Source organism: Orbicella faveolata, unplaced genomic scaffold (assembly GCF_042242905.1).
Source record: "Orbicella faveolata isolate gen_17 unplaced genomic scaffold, um_ofav_v1 contig_34, whole genome shotgun sequence".
NCBI lineage: Eukaryota > Metazoa > Cnidaria > Anthozoa > Scleractinia > Merulinidae > Orbicella > Orbicella faveolata.
In genome coordinates, this window is record NW_028301563.1 from 25,322,121 (window position 1) to 25,345,159 (window position 23,039).

General features: G+C 39.0%; 1 protein-coding gene across 1 annotated transcript; it reads left to right on the forward strand.

Annotated features, from left to right (window-relative positions):
• The first annotated feature begins 9,163 nt into the window (after positions 1-9,163).
• On the forward strand, positions 9,164-22,719 carry LOC149105434 (uncharacterized). The gene is made up of 2 exons (XM_089271116.1): positions 9,164-10,729; positions 21,226-22,719. Exons 1-2 carry the CDS (start codon positions 9,232-9,234, stop codon positions 21,621-21,623), a joined length of 1,896 nt encoding a protein of 631 aa, XP_089127242.1. The 5' UTR covers positions 9,164-9,231; the 3' UTR covers positions 21,624-22,719.
• Positions 22,720-23,039: the final 320 nt, after the last annotated feature.

The following is a 23,039-nucleotide window of genomic DNA, read 5'->3' on the forward strand; positions in this document are numbered from 1 at the left end:
TGGATGTGGTAGCCCCTCCAACAAACGGGGGACAAAAGTTATGCTTAGTTTCGAGAACTTGGTTCACCATATGCATGTTATCAGGTGACACTTTTGGCGTGCAAGTTTTCAGGTGCAGTTCCAGATATGATGAAGAAATGCCCCATATCATTGCACTTGTTAAAAACGTTCCAAAAGCTTACGAAGATCATCTGAACTCTTTCCAAGATTTTTGAGTGTCACCTGAATAATTTCGAAGATTTCCGAATGGAGCAGATGATTTCCGAAGAGTTCCGAAGATCCTCCGATTATTTCAATCATTATTTTTCCACCATTATTGGAATGTTCACTAAAACGTTTAGAAATGTCATAAGATTTGTGGATGGGCACCAAGGGGACTGTCTGCTTCCTCGGTAATCATTTAATATATAGGCAATGGCTGAAGTAGTCTACTTTTAGTGCGAAGTCCGTAGGACGGAGGACTATTGGGATTAAAATATTGGGAAAGGAAATCAAAGCGAAATCCTAGTTCCTGATCGAAAACGTGGCCTTTACATGTCAGTATTTTCGTCTGATGGGCACAATATGACGGCATACTAAAACGTAAGACGGTAACGGAAGTCTGTTTAACTTTTCATTGTTTACTTTTCATTGTTAACTTTTCAATGTTAAAGTGCACCTAACCCCAATTTCTTTTTTTTGCTAAAACGAATCTACATGTTATTTGAAATACTCCTGCGAAAAAAAAAATTTGGATTCAGTTAAATCCTCGATTTTCTGTGCCCCGACGAAATCTCGAAAATAGCCCCAAAACACCGCCATTTTGTTTCACGACGGAGTTTGAGGAGAATGGGTCCAGCGGCTGTTGCGACGTCTACCCAGGAAGATCGAATATCTCACGTCCTCTCATTTCCTTCAGGATGATGCAATACACATACGAAAAGGGCGCAGAAATGCCTTCCAGAAGTGCTATTGGCTGTTGCAACAATATCCCAGATCTAAAAAAAGATACCCTGTACAATTTACTAGCGATGATCGATCAATGGAACGATAAAGACATAAACGATGGTTGATTTTGTCGAACCGAAACAAGCGAACTGAGTCTGTGAGAACCATTGAAGAACTCTCACTGGAATTTGTTCCGCAGACTTTCAAACGCTATTTTCAAAATTTTCTGCTTAAAGCCAACCAGTAATTTGTCGAAATACTACCGACAACCTATATCTTCCAGTCCCGCAGTATTTATAAAATAACCGGCAAAGTTGTGTGATCAGTCAAGAAGCGTTACGACCAAATATACTGATGTGTAAAAAAGTCGCAACTGTACGCCGCCAACCAGCACTTATTTCTTTTTCCATTTAGATTAAAGTCGAAGATTAATCCTTTAGAATTACATGATAACAAAATTGTTACACTCACAGAGTTTTTCGAAGGTTTGGAAATCAGTGGCGCGACAAACATTCTATACATTAGTGTCGAAAACATGACCGCGTAACATTATCTGCGGACCGCTTAGGGAACACATCCTTTTCGCTTATCCGAAGATTTTTACTACAAACTCTGAAAAAAATTTACACTGGTTATTTGAAATTACGACTTAAAACATGTGGCAATGTGAAATCGGTAATTGTATGAAATGTTTCCTTCCGCCTTGCTTCCCGTAGCTTCAAAAATTCAGGTCCAAACAACTCTACGATTTTCAATCGATCGAAGCCAGTGTTTTGGAGATCATGGAGTCTCGAAAACTGCAACACTTACATCGCTCTTATAAACATGAAGCATTCTAGAAAGTAAAACACAAACTGGATTTAATAGAACAACCATACCTTGACAAAATACATTCTCGCTACTGACAAATGTAAACAGGTTATAAACACGCGTGGGAGTCTTGTGTTTAGGTGACGAAATTACCATCCAAAGCAGTCCTTGAGTTTTCTTTCCTGCTTTTTGTTTGCCTGCTCCTCCACTTCGTATCTAGCTTTCCATTCCTAATATACAAGCAGCTCGTCCGCAAAGAAGTCTTCCCCGTCGTCACTTGAAATATTGCAAATTGTTCCTAAAGCTCTAAGCAGTGAGTTCGCAGTTGTCGAACGTGCTCGATCGAAGTTTATTTCGATGTCTTCCGAATCGAAACCCAACTCTTACTCCACTGACGAAAAAGAAATGATTCTGAAACAAAACTTGAATGTTTTAGTCCCAAAATATATTGGAACGATAAGTTTTGTTTTCCATTTTCTCGAGCAAATACAGAGAACTGACTGAGGCGTCATTGTGTTTGGTTCCTGGGTAGACGTCATCAGTAACCGCCGCCCCAGACTCCCTGAATCGCGGTCGTGTAACACTTCTTGCGCGACTTTGAAAGGGCATAGCAAATCGAGGATTCAACGAAATTCAAATTTTTTTTTCGCCTAAATGCTTCAAATCACAAGTGGATTCATTTTAGCGAAAAAAAATTTGGGGGTTAGGTGCCCTTTAACTTTTCATTATTAATTCCGTGTAGAGGTAGCTAAAGGCGCGTATAAACTCCCTTGCAGGGTAGGTAAGGCAAGTGGTCCTTGGAAAATACTAAGAGATTGCGTCTTTCCCACTCCCCAGAGATTTCCTTGGTACCTATTTTGTTTTGTTCCTTTGCATATTGCAGAGGGTGGGAAAAGATACTTTTTTAATCGCATCGAAACAAACATGGCGTTGTGTGTCGTGGATAGAAAACGGCAAAATTCTGTACTTAGAACCACAAAACAAACTTTAAAGAGTTCGAAATGGTAAGGGATATGCACTCGGCCGAAGGTAAAGAGAGCTATAATGGATTAGAAGCAATGATATCGTCCTTCGGGTTGCAAGAAGGTCAGAATCAAAACAAAACCGCGCTACTGATGACTGCGGTCAAGTATAAAGTGGACTTTCTTGTCTATGGTATGAAAATATCGCTAGTTCAACCAAATGTCTCGGTTATTAAATTAGCGTTCTCCTCTAGAAGAATTGTTTGGAGGTTCTCAACAGTGGAAAACAGAACGCATTTCGACAGGAATACAACTTTGCTTTTGGAGGACACTTACTGAATGCTTCATGGACACGATCTTTACGTCACTCACCTATTCATTATTACGCAGCGTTATAGCTATTAGCCCGAGTTGCTGCTGTTATGTGAAGCTTGTTGACTTCGCACTTTCCGTTCGGAACATCTCGTATTAAAGGCAGTAGTCCCGTACCTCTTCCAGACCTGTATTTTGATTCGTTCTCTTATCCTGCAGCTCCTATTGTTTCAAGCACTGGGGACATTGTTTAATTAATTTATGTATTGTCGATAAAACCAGGAACATCGAACATCCCGAACATCGAATAATTATAATAGTTATGAGAAAATATGTAAAATTAAATTTTCAAAAATAAAATAAACTGGTATCAGCTCGAAATATGAAAAATTACTTTTGGGGGTAGGGGAGTCGGTAGGGGAGGGGTAGGAAGCGTTGGGTATTCGTTCAACTGACCATAATGAGTGCAGGCTCCTCTTTTTTCCTGTCAATTGCGTCACGTGGCTTTACAGCACTCTGCTTTTCAACACAAACATGGACGATTTGGACGATGAATGCAAGGTAATTAATTGCGTTTCCTTTGTTAATCCCTGATCTCTTCAGCATCTGAGGTGTTCGTCTGAGCATCATACAGTTGTTTGTTAAGTCAGTAGCAATAGTTTTGTCACTGTTCCGTCTTCATGTTGCAATTATCATCCCCAGATTTCGCGCTCTCCGCTAGGAACGCCTGGCATTGTGACAAACCGAGTGCAGACTCGACCTTTCCGGACGCCCGATTCACAAGCAAGTTATTATTAATAAATCATCAGAGCTCGAGCAGTCTGAACTAGTTTAGACAAGAAACTCAATGCCGAAGAGCATCTATTTCTATTTCATGGAGACATTATTTCTTTATGAGAAAGCGTTTATACGCATATCTTTGAATTGACCTAATGAATTGAATAAAGAAATCACACTGGTGTTGCCATATTTATTTCGGTCTGATTAAAGAGTTGGTTTCTATGAAAAACGGAATCTGGGAATAAGGGACAGTCACCTGATTAAACTGATGGCGAACGACTGGAAGGAATGAATTAGTCTATTCAGTTGCGAGCCTTCACTCATTGCCGTGATTTTCATATTTCTTTGTTATTTTTTCTTTTTTGCTACGCTTTTGTTTTGTTTTTTTTTTATATTCAGAGCTGATACCAGTTTATTTTTGTGTAATTTATTTTTTTTTCTCATAATTGTTATAATTATTCGATGTTCCGGGATGTTCCGGAATGTTCCATGTTCCTGGTTTTATCGTTGAACCTTTCATTAAAAAGTAACTACACAATTATTCTCGTGCAATTTGGAATAAATAAACAATTATAATATTTTCATGACTACAAATTGCACTCGACCTAATTGTTTCCATAGTTTTAGTAAGTTGGGAAAAAATTACTCGTGCTGATTTATTCGAAATTCTACTTGAAATGAGGTAATAACGCGTAGCCATAAATACTGCAAATCTGTTTTTCAACTGCACTCGCCACCACGCAACGGTGTCAGTGTTGCAAAAGTTTTTAATTTCAGTCTTGGTGAGTATTTATTGCTAACCCATACCAGAGGATCTATAATGTGGAACACTTAGATGTTGTTACTTTTAATCCAGAAGAGCAAAATTATTTTTCTAGGAGTCCAGTCAGTTCCGAGGCAGAAGCTATTTACGTCAAAGGACTCGATGACCGTAAACGTAGAGCATATACGTCCGCTCTCTTGGCTTCTGGATTCAGCCAAAAAAACACAGCATTTACGCCATGTCCCTTAGGAACATTTAAAAATCTTTCAACTAAGGGAGTTGACGGATGTCAAGATTGCTCGCCAGGTAACTTCTATCTTCTTTTGTCAATCCAGTGAGGAGAGATAAAGTGCCACTAATCTTAGAATCTATTTTTATGTCAGTTTTTGTTTCAAGGGTCAGAAATTGAGCTTAAATGCCTTAATGTTTCCCAAAGGAGAATCTTCATTATCTCGAAACCTTATAAGAAGAAGCAATAGTTGTTATAGTAAACTAGAGGTTACAGTACAGCCGAATACAGCAGAAGAGAACAGAATATTACATTTTATAGTGTTTAACATAGCGTAGTATTTTTTTTCATGACTGTGCGATATTTAGTCACGTGCAACCCTTAAATGACCCAAATTTATGTTACATTATGTTACACAAGTTACCTATAACTTGAGGGGCTCGGCTAATAGCGTCGTTATCCCCAGACCACTCTTCGAGGAAAACGTAGCCTGCAGTATCGAGGTGCTACATTATGGAACAGCCTTCCAACTACAAACAAAACCCAGACCACTCTTACTGGCTTTAAAGAATGCTTGCGACATGGCAATCACTGTTTCTTATAATTTTAATGATGTTTCACTTAGGACTTAATCGCTCTTATAATAAATATGGTACGTAGTAGTACTAGTTTTAATATTACTAATTCTAATTCTAATACTGGTTGTGTTGCATTTGGTCGTTTTCCGTTGCCTTTTTCTTGCTCAGTTTTCCCTCCAGGACCTGTCTGCACTTGACGAATTCTCGGTCCTTTGCTATGGATATTTTGCTGTCATTTTGTTTGAAGTGTCTGTCGAGGGCAGCTAACATAACCCTTAAGATGTCCGGCTCATAGTCGCAGCCAGCGCTCTTGCGAATTTCGGCAAAGAATCGAGAGAGACTTTCGTCACGGTTCTTTAGCTTCGTATTTGACAATTTCGTCATTAAGAGTGATTTTCTCAGAATGTAGAGAATCGGAAGACAGTCACGAAAAATCAATTTTTCTTTTATTTCGCCAAAACATACCTTTGGGTGAAATTTATTCAAGTAAAAATAGTTTGATCTATTTTACGGCCAAAATTTAAGAGAGTTCGAAATTTGCATATAATGGCGGTTTTCGCGGCTTAAAATATTCAAAATTTCACGCTTCTTTACGAAAACAGCGGGGGTGTAAAAACGATCCTGTGAAAACGAAACTTGCCAGAAATATTATTTCATTCTTATACTTTAAAATCGTGTAATAAGTTTTTTGAAGTTTTGTTTGTAGCTTTTTAACAACGGGTATTTGTACAGCCGCCATTTGCTTCTCTTGGCAAGGAACAATTAAAGGCCAACTTTGACTAGTAAAAATGACCTTTGACCACACGGACAGGTGTGACAGATGCCAAGGTCTTATTGAAAACCTGACAGAGATTGAACGCGTCCTCAGCGAAACAAAATTTCCATCGGATGATGAAAAGGACGAAGCTGTTCCTGTTCCATCCTCTCCTGAAAAAGTCACATCTTGAGATCAAGTAACCAATACCGGGCACGGTTAGACGTTTTGGAACAACTTGACGAGTAAACATCTTAATTGTCAACGACTGGGCAAGGAAATTTCTGCCGCAGAGATATCAAGAATCTCAAATAGATTGGTTCGGTAAGCGAGGGATTTCTTGGCATATCTCTGTGGTGTACCGTCGCTTGGATGGTGTGCTCCAGTGGCAGGGCTTTATTCATATCATCGAGTCATGCAACCAAGAAAGTTCCTCATTGGTGAAAATAATGCAAGATGTACTAAGCACCATTAAGCTGGACAACAAAGAAGTTAGCGGAGCATATTTACGACAAGACAACGCCGGCTGTTATCACTCATCTTCAACCATTCTTTCTTGCCCAGTGATATCAGCCTCTATCGGCGTCAAGATACACCGTATTGAGTTTTCTGACACACAAGGCGGAAAAGGTGCTGCCGATGCGTTAGCAGCAACATACAAATCTCACGTCAGAACCTTCATCAACGAAGGGAATGACGTAACTACAGCACATCAGCTCAAAGATGCTCCTCTCTCACATGTGGGGGGGGGGGGGGAATACACGGAGTGCGGGTTGTTTCAATGGAGACCACTGAAGATTTGGTAGAAAACAGTAGAAAGATCCCCACCATCAGCAAGCTTAACAATTTTGCATTTTACGGCGACAGCATTACAGCTTGGCGCGCGTATGGCGTTGGAAAGGATAAATAGATTGTGTTGGAGAAAACATCATCAGGTAGCTACTGTAAATGGAAAATATATTTTAGGGTCAAAGGTCATTTGTACTAGTCAAAGTTGGCCTTTATTGTTCCTTGCCAAGAGACGCAAATGGTGGCTGTACAAATACGCTTAGTTGAAAAGCTACAAACAAAAATTCAAGAAAAATGTCACATCCTTTTAAAGTATAAGAATGAAATAATATTTGTGCCCGGTTTCGCTTTCATGGGATCGTTTTTACGCCCCTGCTGTTTTCGTAAAGGAGCGTAAAATTTTGAACATTTTAAGCCGCAAAAACCGCCATGATATGCAAATTTCGAACTCTCCTAAATTTTGGCGGTAAAATAAATCGTTGGAACTTTAAACTATTTTTCCTTGAATAAGCTCACCCAAAAGTATGTTTTGGCGAAATAAAAGAAAAATCGATTTTAGGTGACTGTCTTCCGATTCTCGACTTTCCGAGAAAATCGCTCTTAAGGCCCTTGCTTTCTGCCCACGACTTCCAAACATTCATCCACGTTTTAATAGTTTTGACTGGGTTTTGGTTCACTGATTTTTGGGCGAGCTTTTGTATTTCCTAACAGGAAATTTAAGGAAATCTGGCCGCCATTTTTTTTGAAAACAAAAACAAAAACGTAATTGTGTTCAGTGTTGTCATGGTAACCTTGTTATACCATCCATTTTTGCTGTTATACCACTATTATGCAGAAATGGTGATACTATCAACCAATCAAACCTCCGAGATTTCTCGGGTTATATTATAGATATTAGTATTAGTGTTAGTGTTAGCGTTAGTTTTGGCGTTAGCGATAGTGTTTTTTTTTTTTAATTTTTTTTTTTTTTTTTTTTTATTAGAAATGCAAGCTTATTTACAGGACGAACACTTCCACTACTTACAATACTAATATTATACTTACATTTTACTTACACTTCTTACACTTACACTATAGTGTTAGTATTATTGTTAGGGTTAGTGGTACATTACTTACGACACTTCTTTGCATTGCCACGTTGCTTCCATTACTTACTATACATGTATAGCAAACTAGTTTCGCAACCGGACATTTCTTTAGGTGGCATAACATACCATAACATAGCATTGTTCTTGTCTTTTCCCAGGAGGTTTTTTCTCTGACACTCTCGGCTATGTGTGCAAAAGCTGCAAGAGATGTCCAAATGGTTCTTTTGTTGCATTTGATAAAGCACCTGGAAAGTATCATCGGGATTGCAAGTCATGTCCTCTAGGTAAGGTGGACTGTCTAGATAATCCCTCTACTATCTTAATCACTGTTAAATGGATGATAACGCTTCACACACGCATAGATGACTTTAAGCTGTGGTCACTTAACCGATACCTAGTAAAACCAGCATCCTATCCGGACCTCTGCATACGAGTTTCTTTGCATGGACCTCATTCGGTTGTGTAATGTTATCCCACAAAATTTTATAATTCTGATTCTTAGGTATTTTTTTAGTATGGCGTCACGTTATTATGCAGTGGGAGAGATAAGACCAAGTTGACGGATAAAAAATCAATATTAGTGCTCATTAGACAACACGTAGCCCAAGCTCAGTTCGCAAACGTCATTATCACTTTACTCGACAGCGACAACCTAGAAGTCCTGCCCAAACATCTCTTAGCTAATAATTAGCCTTGAACTTTTTAAGACAGTAAGATCTCTCTATGATCACTGCGACAGATCGTCGAGAGATCATTAACTACTCAATGATAGTAAATAACCAGGAAGAGATTTTAACATACAGTCGAACCTCCACTTACAGCCACATACTACAGCGGCTACTTTATTTGGTCCCGGTAAGAGTCCATCACATCGCTCTTGTTTTAACCTCTCTACCAGGGTCATTACCTCTCCACAACGGCAACGGCCACTAAAACTCCTCCCAACCGGTCAAAATAACCTCTTGACAAAGGTAATTGATCAAGAACCGACGAACAGTGTATACAAAACCCCGTTATTTTTATTGTGAAAGGTGACCAAACTTGGTCCGTACCGCGCGTGGTTATCCAGGAAAGGTTTTCATTGAAGTTATTACATTGTTCAATATCAGCATTTACAATGTTAAACATGGTGTCATTAAGAAATGACATATTGTTTCTAAATCTCCAACAGGTACAGAAACTGACTTCTTTGCTGGACATCGTGCTTGTAAATGCTTAAAAGGCCAATATCGAACCCACATGTTCAAAGGATGTTTCAAGTGTGGTCAAGGGGGACTGAAATGCCAAGATGATTATGCTTCATTGAAATCTGGTCATTGGTGGGAATGGCGAAATGAGACTCACAAAAATCGTTACCAAGTTTTCATTAAAAATCTCCTGGCATCTTCACCAACTCTAGATACTTTCCATGTACAATACCCGTATGCAATACCAACGCCTTATAGGTGCCCAGTTGAGGAATCATGCAAGGGGGATTTAGATTCCCCGTGTGAGAATGGGTACGAAGGTCCACTTTGCAGCGTTTGCAGTTCAGGACACTTTAAACAATTCAAAATCTGCAGACGATGCCCATCAAAGAAATGGATTGCTGGTCAGCTGTCCATAACCCTGGTCATTGTATTAATTATCATCGCAGCTTTGGTGTGGACGAGCCGAAGAAAAATTAAGAAGAAAGGAGAAGGCCGTCTTATGGATACGTTTTTTTCAAAGCTCAAGATCGTAATTGGCTTTTATCAGGTCACGCACGGTTTGCTGGATGCGTTCTCGTACATAAAATGGCCAGGTTCTCTTGAAAATATCGCGAAGTATTCAGGATTTCTTCAGTTGAATGTGCTGCAAATAGCACCTGTCCATTGCCTTTTCCCCGAAATGCGCTTGGATGCCTTTGGAAGCCTCTTTGCAATAATGGCAGTAAATGCTGGTGTCATTTGCATTGCTGGCATTGCTTACGGAGTGCATAGGCTTATGATCCTCAGAAATCACAACCTGGAAGACGAAGAAAAGTCTAAAAAAGTCTCACAATCAAAAGAGCTGGTATACAGGAATATGTTTCTCTTCCTGTACGTAACGTACCTCAGCACGTGTTCTAAGGCAGCCAATGTCCTTCCACTGGCCTGCAGGAAACTTTGCCGGGATGACAAGGAAGAGCTGTGTTCCAAGTACCTTAAAGCAGATTACAGCGTGTCATGCCAAGGTCAAAAGTACAATAATTACCTTATCGTAGCATACATTTGTACTGCCTACGTTTTTGTTCTGCCTTCTGCCGCATTCATCGCCATCTGGAGACAGAGAAGAGCAGCATTGACCAAAAAAGATGCAGAGAGATCACAGGGTCGGGCCTCCAATCAAGAAATGATCTCTGGAATGGGTTTCCTCTTTGTAAATTACAAAACCCGTTCGTGGTATTGGGAACTGGTTGAAACGGCTCGTAAAGTGATCCTGACATGCGGTCTTATTTTTGTGGGACAAGAGAGTAGGTCCTACATCGGTTTGGCATTGGTCATCACTGGGATGTATGGGATCCTTTTCGCCTGGGTCAAGCCATTACAAGACGTGATGGAGAACAGAATGATGACGACTTCTCTTGCCGTGACAGTTGTTAACTTGGTGATTGGAGCGATGAGCAGGATTCCTGCCGAAAATATAACGACAGGGTCGTTGGATGCTGATACTGACGCACTCTTATTCAAGATACTGGTGTTCGCTGCAAATTCGTTGGTGATTGGCCTAGTAGTAGGTAAGACTCTATTGTTACTATAAATTTGGATATAAAGAAACGATGCAACATACGTATGATGATTAATCTAAATTGCCACCCTTCCACGAGATCAAATACCCAGTTCGAAAGTTGTATGTCTTTGGCCATACAAAGACCTAGGTAGTCAATCTGTTGGCCTGGGTTCGAGTCTCCTGGATCTAGATATTCACAGGTTATTGAAGATAATGCTAATGCTTATTTTATTTTGATATTTTTATTTGTTTGTGCTGTTCGGTTTTTTCCTCTGTTTTTAACTTTGGGGAAGACTCTTAATTTCACTAATACATGTACATTCATTATTCACCGAAAGTGAAATTGGTCGATACACATCGATCTAGTAGTGTTGCCATGTCTAGTTACAGTGCTGTGAGTCTATGAGGATCGATTCCTAGTTACTAGGTACCATGATACATCTAAATCTTACAAATACTAGTTAAGAATTGGTAAGCGTGCAACGTGCAACTATTGAGTTATGGATGCACGCGGGAGGTCGCTAAGCACGAAAGAAGCGTAAGAGCCGCGCAAGACGATGGCCGAGTTCTTTAGCGCTTAGCAAACCTCCCGAGTGCATCCATAACTCGATAGTTGCACGCTGCACGTTTACCATTTCTTTTATGACATTGAGACTTTTGAGATAGTGTATGCTGAATCTCGTCCGGCTTACATGAAGTCAAAAGCGCCATGCATAAACCGCGCGAAAATACTCATTCAAAAATCTGAAAAAGCGACACATCAAAATTCTTCTTGGATCGCGGCTAGGATCGTTTTCTCGATCTCGGGTAAATAAACAACTATAAACTGTTCGGTTAACCTAAATATCAAGCTGACAACAAACGAAAATTGCCGCCGGTAAAAGCGTTTCTCAAAAGTTAGTTAAGGTGCACCTAACCCCTAATTTTTTTTTTTTTTTTTTTTTTTTTTTTTTTTATGCTAAAACGAATCCACTTGTTATTCAAATCATTTGGGCGGAAAAAAAATTCATTTGGTTGAATACTCGATTTTTATGCTTTTCAAAGTCGAGCTTATTGTGTGGCGCGACCGCGTTTTAGGGAGTTTGGGGCAGCGGTTGCTGATGACGCCTCAGTCAGCTCTCTGTATTTGCTCGAGAAAATGGAAAACAAAACTAATCGTTCCAATATATTTTGGGACTAAAAACGTCCAAGTTTTGTTCCAGAATCATTTCTCTTTCCTCGCTGGAATCAGAGTTAAGTTTCGACTCGGAAGACTCCGAAATAAACTTCTATCGAGCTCGTTTGATAACTGTGAACTGCGCATAGAGCTTTGACAGCAATTTGCAATATTTCAAGCGACGAAGGGGAAGACTTCTTGGCGGACGAGCTGCTTGTATATTAGGAATGGTAAGCTAGATATGAAGTGGAGGAGCAGGCAAACGAAAAGCAAGTAAAAAAACTCAAGGACTGCTTTAGATGGTAATTTCGTCACCTAAACACAAGATTCCCACGCGTGTTTATAGCCCGTTTACATTTGTCCTTAGCGAGAATGTATTTTGTCAGGATATGGTTGCTCTATTACATCCAGTTTGAGTTTTACTTTCTGGAATTCTTCATGTTTATAAGAGCGACGTAGGTGTTGCAGTTTTCGAGACTTGATAACCTCCAAAACACTGGCTTCGATCGATTGAAAATCGTATAATGGTTCGGACCTGTATTTTTGAAGCTGCGGGAAGCAAGGCGGGAGGAAACATTTCATACAATTACCGATTTCACATTGTCAGACGTTTAAAGTCATAACTTCAAATAACCAATGTAAATTTTTCTCAAAGTTTGCAATAAAATTTGTCGGATAAGCGAAAACGATGTGTTCTCTTTGCGGTTCGCAGATAATGTTACGCGGTCATATTTTCGACACTATTGCACAGAGTGTTTGTCACACTGCTGATTTCCAAACTTTTAAAATCTCTGTGAGACTAACCATTTTGTTATCATGTAATTCTAAAGGATTAATCTTCGACTTTTATCTTAATCGAAAGAGAAGTAACTGCTGGTTGGCGGCATACAGTTGCGACCTATTTACACATCAGTATATCGGTCGCAACGCTTCTTGATTGATCACACAACTTTGCCGGCTATGTTATAAATACTGCGGAACTGGAAGATATAGGTTGTCGGTAGCACTTCTACAAATTGCTTGTTGGCTTTAAGCAGAAAAAAAAAAAAAAAAAAAAAAAAAAATAGACTATAAAAAGTTTGCAGAACAAATTCCAGTGAGAGTTCTTCAATGGTTCTCGCAGACTCAGTTCGCTTGTTTTGGTTCGACAAAATCAACCATCGCTTAAGGTGGCTCCCTTCAGTATTAACAGTATCTTCACCTGAAGAAGGATGAAAAACTAACAATGTATGAACTACTTGTTTCACCTTTGGGTTTTAGCCGCTGGCATTCTCAAGGAAGATTAGCAACACACCTGGGGTTTCGTTTTCGTTCATATGAGTGTATTGCAGACTGTTGCCATAGTAACATCCAATCGTAAAGATAACCATCCTTTTAATATTTTCCACCTATTTGCTTCTCTTTCTAGGGTTCGCCTCAGTATAATATCTTTAAACTCGGCAGTCATGTCAAAACAATTTCGGACAATAGTTTAATTTGAAAAAAATGAAAAGTTTATCTGGTAGATTCGCAAAAATTATTAATCTCCTTAATTTTGATCAAAAAAGAGAAATCCCTAGGAAAAAATTTTGTCAAAAATGATATTATGAAGAAGGCATCTATATCATGAAATATACAAACTTTCGCAAAATTTCACCGAAGGAAACACGAGAAAAATAAGCGCTTTTTTCCTTCGTTAGCTTATTTGTGACGTCATAAAATCTCGAAACGACCACGCGCGCATGCGTATCAATGACCCACTGGCGTCATTTGCGCGTGCAAGTCGGAAAAGAATCGTGATAAGCTCATATGTCCTACCTAAAACTAGTTTTCGCAATATTATGACACATTTTTAGAGAGGAAAATTTAGAACAAGGAATTCTTACCCTATGGACAGCTAGCATCTTGTAAATGAGCAATTATGGCTGCTAAAATTCGACCTTTTTTTGCTGCTTGGTATTTCCGAAGTGCATATTCTTGCTCCACGAGCTCGTTACACGACGTAGTTTGTTGGGGAGTAACATCCTGGCTCATTCCAGATTTAGCGGAATCCTCTTCCGTCGTATACGTGTGGTAATATATTTGTTTTGCTCCGTGCGATGATCGTGACGATCGACCAAATCAGTTTCTCTGGTTGAAAATCTTACATACCTCGTACTTTTCTCCTTTAAATCAAATACAGAAGGGTAGGGTCTTCTATTCGGTCGATAAACATTTTGAAACCAAAGGAGATTCCCGCAACTTTTGTGATAAAACAAATTTCGATTTACTGCATAATCTCGCGAGCGACGTTCGCGAAGAGTTTTGAACACTCGCGCCATCGCGTGTTTTTCAAAATCAGTTCGCGCGCGGTCAAAAAACTATAGGGAGCCACCTTAAGTTGCAATTATGGTACCAGGACCATTGACCGATCATCGCCAGTAAATTGTACAGTATATCTTTCTTTAAAACAGGGATATTGCTTCAACAGCCGATAGCACTTCTGGAAGGCGTTTCTGCGCGCTTTTCGAATGTGTATTGCACCATCCTGAAGGAAATGAGAGGGCGTGAGATATTCAACCTTCCTGGGTAGACGTCACAACAACCGCTGGACCCATTCTCCTCAAACTCGGTCGTGAAACAAAGTGGCAGTGTTTAAGAGCTATTTTCGAGATTTCGATTTTGGATTTGGATCACTTTTCCGAAGAATTGAAAACAAACCGCTCATGGTTGAATCTTTTGGTGGCTGAGTTCTCTGTACTTCACGGCCTCTTCGGAAAAAAGAAGACAATATGGAACCAGACGTTTCTTAAAAGTGAGAGTGGAGAAGAAAGCGAACAAACACCCTGGCTTTGAGTTGTTTGAGATGCTTTATTCAATAACAGGTTTGTGGGTTTCGTTTTCCTTTCCACTTCGTTTTAAATATATGATCAGTTGCGCGTCTAAGGCTGAACTTGAACACATAAATGGCTTTTAAAAAAGATTTTCAGCTTGATATTTAGGTTAACTGAACAGTTTGAAGTTCTTTTGTTTGCCAGAGATTGAGAAAATGTAAACTATAAACTAGTCGCGATCCAAGAAGAATTTTGATGTGTCGCTTTTTCAGATTTTTAAATGAGTATTTTCGCGCGGTTTATGGCGCTTTTGACTTATGTAAGCCGGACAAGATTCAGTATATACTATCTCAAAAGTTCCAATGTTATAAAAGAAATGGTAAACGTGCAGCGTGCAACTATCGAGTTATGGATGCACTTGGGAGGTTTGCTAAGCACTCAAGAAACTGTCCAAATTTCCGCTATGCATTACTAACCTCAAAAGGCTGACACAGACCAGTTTGTTGTTTTCTTTGGTCCTTCTCCGAGTGCCGAGTGCCTTTGTATAGCTGATTCAAATATCTTAGGTGGAGGTCCGGCAAAAGACTTGAGCTCGAACTTTCTTAGCTCACAGGAATAATCTTCCTCATCTCCGGAAGAATTATTAGATTGTATTTAAAAAAATGGGAATTGTGTTTTAAAAAGTGTAAACATCAATGACAAAATTGCCGAGTAAAAGTACATATAAACAAACTTACGTGAGCGTGCAACCCACGGACAATGGATCGAGTGTATTAGCCAATTAGAACGCGCGCTTTGCTAAAGGCTATGTTATAATTTATCCTGGCACACGGCAAACAAGTGCTCTGGCTGCGGTAACAAAAATCAGTATTGTTTTGTTGCGCAAAGTCAAGCTCTTAAGCTTGTGATGGGCGTTTAATGGGGGTTTACCTCAGACGGTTGACATTTTAAAATAAAGCTTTCTGGCTGTTTACAATTAAGAGTGCCTGCCTGTCAAAATCAGACAAATTCTTAATTTCGCGGCAAGGGTCGAAAAATTCGAATTCCCTCATATTCTTATGGTAGATAGGCTAGGACATGACAAAAACTACTGGATAGTTTTTTTTGACAAAATATCCTTTTATTTCAAAGAAACATGCAAAGTACCAACTTCCGTTAAAATTGTCATTTCACGCACCATTTTATTAAGCAAGTTTGAGGGCCTCGCATCCAAAACCACATCATTCTTCCGTCTTTAAAACACTCAAATATTTTAGTGCAATGTTTAAATGTGTATTGGGTTGATTTTAGGAAATGTTGCGTTGTCTTTTCGGGTGCACCATGTGCGAAACCTTCAAATAGATTAAGCTTCTGGTGGTTGAATTGCAGCAGGATGGTCTACAGATTCCTGTAAAAAAATTTTTGGGCATATGATTGGGAGAGACGCGAGAGCTTTTCAAAGTGCGTCAAAAGTGCAAATATTTGACCATTCCCTCGTCAAATTTCAATTTACGGGTTAGACGTATATTTTAGCATGCGCCACATGACTTGACCTATAATAACTTGAAATAGATACAGAGCTGATAATTTCGAAATGTTCTAACCTTATTTGTTGTAAAAGGCAGATCCAAAGCCGATTTGACGTGTTTCTAGTCGATCTCTCACCACTCATCGCACATGCAGAGGTTTGCTTTTGTTTACACAAGGTTAACGTCCGATGTACATCGGCTACTGTCAACCTATGATTGGTCGAATACCATGAATCTGTGACCATCTATCTGCGCATATGAACATCACTGCATCTAAGTCAAAAACGGCTGAGTCATTTGTAGATAGTTGCTTGCTTTGCACTGCGCCAAAATATTACGTTTGATAAATTGCTGACCATTGCCGATAAGCGTGTCGACGCAGCACAATCTTACAGCCGTTAATTGTGCGTCACGCAATGCTGTCACGGCATATGCTACACATTTTGATCTATTTTGTACAGAGCACTCTCAGGATAAGTGAAACAATTTAATCATTGTTCATCTGTTTGTCCATATATAATAATATGTATATATTTATATAATCGTATTCTATAGTGTACGTGGCCTCTGTCCAAATCACGTTTGTTGCACGTTCTGATGTTTCAGACAACAGCTGATAAAGCTAGTGCCTGTACTCACTAGAATTTTTAAAAAAAAATTGCCATAAAACAAATTACAGATCAATGAAGCAAGAACTAGCTGAAATAAAAATAGGAAATCACAGCGTGTTTAACTCGTGAGAAAAACAGACTAAATTTAAGTAGTAATTACGTGAGTAAAAAGCCATGGCCATGCCATTATATTTGGAGTATTTAGTTTGCCTAGTAGCGAGGCATTGGTATGTTTGTAACAGAAAATAGAGGACTGTCAATACAGTCCAAAATTATTGTCAGTAAAATATTGTAAATAAAACACCTATTGACCGGTTACCTCCGCAGCCACCATTTGGTCGTTTCGATAAGGGTTTAATTATTGCCTTTACCCCTATTAACCGGCCACCCAAAATTTAAAAACTTTGTTTTGGAAAGGTCGATGGCAGATAAGAGTCTGAAATTGAAGGTGCATGACGAGTGATAATTCAAATACACGTCTATCATGACTGACTTGAACTGACTCCATGGTCACCACGAAGTTTATAACCCTAGCCCTAAATATTCAAGGCACTGAACACCAACCTCTATTTAAGCGGCTAGCCCCATTAAGCGGTCACCACTAAATTACCGGAGGGTAGCCCACTGTATTACATGTAAACCAAAAATCATTGCACAGCACGAAAAAACTTAGGTATGAGTTTAGCGTTACATTATTACGCAGGCCATGTAGGTAGCGGTGGTCGAGTAAAAAATAACAACTGGGGCAACGTTAAACTATTCATTCTTTTCATTTCTTAATTCAATCTCTTCCTACTCAACACGATTGTGTGCTCCCAGTGGTTCTAAGCCTTACGAAGCCTTATGTATTAGGATAGAAATTGTCCTACCCCTACCCCCTAAAATGGGATGACAGCATTGCGTGACGAACAAGGAACCGCTGCAAGCAAGGATTCAAGCCATCAAACCATGATGATCAAACGTAATATTTTGGTGTAGTGCAAAGCAAGCAACTATCTACAAATTACTTAGCCGTTTCTGTCTTAGATGCAGCGGTGATCATATGTGTCGAAAGAGGGTCACAGATTCATGGTATTCGATCATTAAATAAGTTGACAGTTGGCGATATACATCGGACGTTATGTAAACAAAAGCAAACTTCTGCTTTATGTGCAACGAATGCTGAAAGAAACACGTCAAATCGGCTTTGGTCCTGCCTTTTACAGCAAATAAGGTTAGAACATTTCGAAATTATCAGCTCTGTGTCTATTTCAACTTAACATTGGTCAAGTCATGTGGCGCATGTTAAAATATACGTCTGACCCGTAAATTGAAATTTGACGAGGGAATGGTCAAATATTTGCACTTTTGACGCACTTTGAAAAGCTCTCGCGTCTCTCACAATCATTTGCCCAAAAATTTTTTTACAGGAATCTGTAGACCATCCTGCTGCAATTCAACCACCAGAAGCTTAATCCATTTGAAGGTTTCGCACATGGTGGAAATTAATTATATTCACGAAGTACTTTTAAGTGAATTAAATACATGTCTTCGAAATTTCATTATTTTGCACCCAAAAAGACAACGCAACATTTCCTAAAATCAACCCAGTACACATTTAAACATTGCTCAAAAAATATTTGAGTGTTTTAAAGACGGAAGAATGATGTGGTTTTGCATTTGCAATGAGTTGGTAATTTGCATGTTTCTTTGAAATAAAAGGATATTTTGCCAAAAAAAAATATCCAGTAGTTTTTGTCGTGCCCTAGCCTACCTACCATAAAAATATGAGCGGAATCGAATTTTCGACCCTTGCCGAGTTATTTTCCATTTTTATGGACAGGAACTCTAAAGTTGTCATTTGTTGGTCAGCGGTTAAGTTTCGGCGATGAAGGGTAGGGGGAAAATTCAGTCGACGAAATGAATTTTAATGTTTACCGTTGTCTCCTCTCTTTAGATATGTCTGGGAGAACAGGTCCAAGAATGCATATAAGACATAGGTTTTGCTTTAACAACACTGTAATATATAGTAAGACCTAATACAAATTACAGAAATTAATATTTAGGATATGATTCAAATGAATACAACTAAATACGAGGTTTTGCTTATGAAATATATGTCAGCGGCTAAAGCTAGGAAACAGGAGACTTGGAGGCTGCACTGCATCCAACAATAAACTTCTAAAAAACAAATGTTGTAATGCAAAACCTCATGTGGTCATGAAGACCGGAGACAAATTCTAATTACATCAAAATAGGAGCCAAAGTGATCTAAACTAAAGCTAGCGCGTAAACTTGAAAACAAGTTCACCCTGGCGGTCGAACTTTCTAAGGACACTACAAGAAATACGAAATGTACAGAAGTACAGGCGAATTCAAGACATATAAACAAGACTAAGGAGAAAAAAAAAAATGGCTAGCTCGTGGTACAAAAAATAAGTCTGTGGCCGCATAGAAACGGAAGAGTGCACAAAATGGTATCCTAATTCTACGGCAGAAACAACAAGTGAAGCAACAGATTATAGCAGGATCGCAAGGTGATGGCTACGACTTACCAATATAAAATGAAGAATAATTCCGAAGCGGGTGAGCAAAGCTCGAACACGTTAAGCACGCCACACACTGCTTACTGTACGTACACGCCCGGTCATGTCGGTCCCAAGGCCCACGAGCGTGGGCCTAAGTAGCAATCAATAGTACTGTCGACTAAATAGTAGCGCATTGGCGAAGAAAGCCACCTGTCTCATGAATAATCCCTTTACTGATTTACGCGAGTTTTGCAACTTCAAGTAGTTTGGTCAGAATTGCATATGTAACTTCTGTCAGGTAAGCCTCTCTGGACGCCTGGGGCGAACTACCTAACAGTGCCTGTAAATGGAGCGTGCGGAAAAACATGGAAACGGTTGCATGCTATGGAAAAAAAATTATTGCGCCGGAGCATTCTTGAGCCCACTGAACCTTTGGATCTTTACAGTTCAAGATCTAAAGCTCTGGAACACTGGGACTACCAAGACGGCAACGTTTGCATGGGATTTTAACAAAAGCGAAATATCGAGAACATATTTCGCATTTTCGTATTCTTCACTGTGTTTACATCTAGATTCTTGTTGTTAGAAAACTCAATATTTTTTTTTTTTTTTTGATGTTTTAAGGTTTAAATTATTTAGAAATTTAATTCGCAAAAAGACCATTTTTCACTGAAGCGCTAAAAGTTTGGTCGTGTCTGATAGAAGCACCTCAAAGCTTTTGAAAACGAAAAAAAGGTTTGCTATAGCTCTATTTTTGGGAAATGAGGTGCATATTCAACTTTGCAGCCAAAGAACAATCGGAAAGATTGTGACGGTGTTGAACTGATACATCTTTTCCTATAAACAAAAGTTAAAACAATGTCTCACAGTGAAGTTAAAGTTCTATGGAAAGAATTATAATTTGTCGTGCTCCTGTCAGGATTTAAGAGCGTCTTGCTGTAACGTTACTGGAGTATGTAAAAGTAACAATACCTATGCAGCCTATGCACGGTTTTCTCCAACTTTGTCAGGATGAAGGTCTTTACCAACTTGCTCGAAATTGTATTTTAGAAATTGTTTGAATTTTTCTTTTATTGTCAAGGTGGCCTTACCTATTTTTTCCCTTAAAGAGCTCAACTAGACCCTACAATTATATTTTTTTTGAGGGCTAGCTAGCTAAGAATAGTTGTGTAAGCTACCCCATAATATCAGCATACCATCTTTAAGAAGTAATTTAGCGTTGCCATAGCCGCATGTAATTAAAACCTCAATTTTATATCAAATTTTTCAAAATTATACGCCTCGACGACGTTGTATCACGTCAAAATTCAGGTCAAATCGGTGGGCTGGCACATAGACTACCTATAAAATTATTTTGTTTTTTCTGGGTAAAGTTGCACTCTATCTTAGTGTTATCGCAAATCTAGTTTGTTTGCGTAAATAACGCAAAGACTAGGCACTTAAGTTAATTGCCTGACAAGTGGTACCTTTCACGCCGCGATTAGGTCTCTACGATCAGTCATTGTAATAAAAACTGCTATTAGCCAGCAAACGATCATTTTTAGCAAAAGTTTTATTTTAACCGTTAGATCGAAATTTTCTCACAAACATTTAATTACTACTGTTTGACAGCATTCTTTCATTCTGTGTTAACCTTTTTGCGAGTAGATTTATTTGTGAGACATTTGCCAACTAAATATGACTGACTGCTTAGACGATTGACGCTTATTTTTGTTTTTCGTATGTGGTGTTTGGTGGTTAATTTTTATGCTGCTGGAGAGTTGACGACTAATCTCATTGAGACCCTCTTGAAAGTGCGATGCTAGGCATGTGATAATGATTTTTAATGGAGAATGGAAACTGTGAAATTTTTGCCACCATTGATGTGCTAGATATCTCAAGTGCTGTGCCAAAAACATCAAGTTTTCTGTTTTCGTTTTCGTTTCTCAGTTCAGTACGCCTTGCACCTCTATGACTACTTCAAGGAGTGGCGTAAAAATCCTCATTGCTCCTTTTCTTGCTGTCTGGCGTTGTTTCTCCCTCTCGTCGATTTGCAAGGAGAAATTCGAGGAATGGTTGGGAAAAACGTCCTGAAAACCCAGCTGCAAACGGGACACTTTGAAATGACTACACTTCGTGCGGCTGTTAAGGACAGTGGAGCATTTGATGTCACTCTCGAAGAAGGTGAACAAGGCGATGATCACGCTTTGGACCTACAGGATGACAATCGTCCAGTCGCCAAAATCAGCAACAAAAAATGTCACCAAGGAACACAAACAGAATTCTCTTCGCGTTTGACAGTCGCTGATTTCCCGTTGCATGAGACAATTGAAGACACACACCTGTAAAGCAGTGTGAGTTTACAATACTAACAAGAAGGCAGGGAACTAGAATAGCCCTTTTAACCCTTCCTATTGCATGATGCATACCAGTTCTTTAGTTCCTCTAGAACCCGACTCAGAATGAGCAGAAGTTAGAGCTAGCATAACTGAGAATCATTGCTGAGCACTATAAAGGTTGAAATACTTCAACTCACTATTTCAGACTTCAAGGGAGACTTCTCTCTTGACAGTATTTAGACACTGATAAAATATCACCTCTTTAAGATACAGTAAATGGATCCCTCATTTGCTCTGTCAATGGCAGCATAAATGCAATTTGACGAATAAAAGTAAACTCTCAAAACTAGGTGAGTAGAATAGACCAGTGCGATAGTCTACCTTTATGCTCCGAGAAACGTTCCTCGATCTTTAAAGAAATTGTTCATAACAAAGTTTTGTTTCTTGTTTTAGTAGTATTTGTACTCGTCGGCTTTCTCTTTCAAAATCTCTCATTCTCACTTTTGAAAAGAAAGCTGGGTAACCACTCTTGTTTTCCAAAGATCCAGGCCTTTGTGTAACATGTGGGTGAGATTTCTGTCTGATAGTACAAGTCCATTTTAGTATGCTGTTAATTTCAGCAAGAGATGTTAGAGCTTCTCTCGCTATTTATGATAGGTCGCAGCCCTTGGCATCCAGATGCCATTCATTCAAAAGGAGACACTATCAGCACGTCTCCATGGTAACAAATATACCTATTGAAATCAATTAACTAGATATAAGAGCTTCATAAAAAAAAGTTTCGATAATGTTAAAATAGCCCAAGTTTTATTAACCTTAGCTAGTTTAGCCTGGATGTGGATACCACACTCCTTGGGTTTTTGTTGCAATAAGACATATCAAAACTGTTTTGCTTTGCATAGATAACCCTGAACTTAGTCTACAAGATCAGATTTGCTGTTGGTTATGACGTTATATGAAGTCACATGGCATTGATAAGTCTAACATCTTTGATCCGAAGTTGTCGTAAATGTATGATAAAATTCTAGGCAGGTGAATTACAAGTTGATTTTCATTTTCGTAAAAACAGACTACCGCACTACTGCGAGTTTTTGTTGTTGTTGTTGTTGTTATTTTTTTTTTTCGTTTTGTTTTCATGGCTGATGACATATACGTCCCATATTTGTCAATTGGGCCTGCTAAGGTAACTGCAAGAGCAGGCAAAGAAAAGAAAGGAATCCCTTTAATTATATATTTATTATTTCAGAACGTTCCATCACTAGTGCCTGCATTTCACATCTTAAGCCCGTTAAAGACTGAGGGATTTGCAGACGATTTATAGGTTTTCAGTAAAGTCTTGGTAGACGGAATTGAAATAATCAACTGCAGCATCCATTTCAGTTCATAATTATCTAGCTTTCAAGAAACATTTTTCGCCTGTGCTTG

Excerpts from the sequence above, each read along its gene's own strand:
- LOC149105434 (XM_089271116.1), top strand. The coding sequence starts at position 9,232 with ATGTTCAAAGGATGTTTCAAGTGTGGTCAAGGGGGACTGAAATGCCAA. Across the intron at positions 10,730-21,225 it reads GGTGATTGGCCTAGTAGTAG|TTCAGTACGCCTTGCACCTC; the intron begins GTAAGACTCTAT and ends TTCGTTTCTCAG.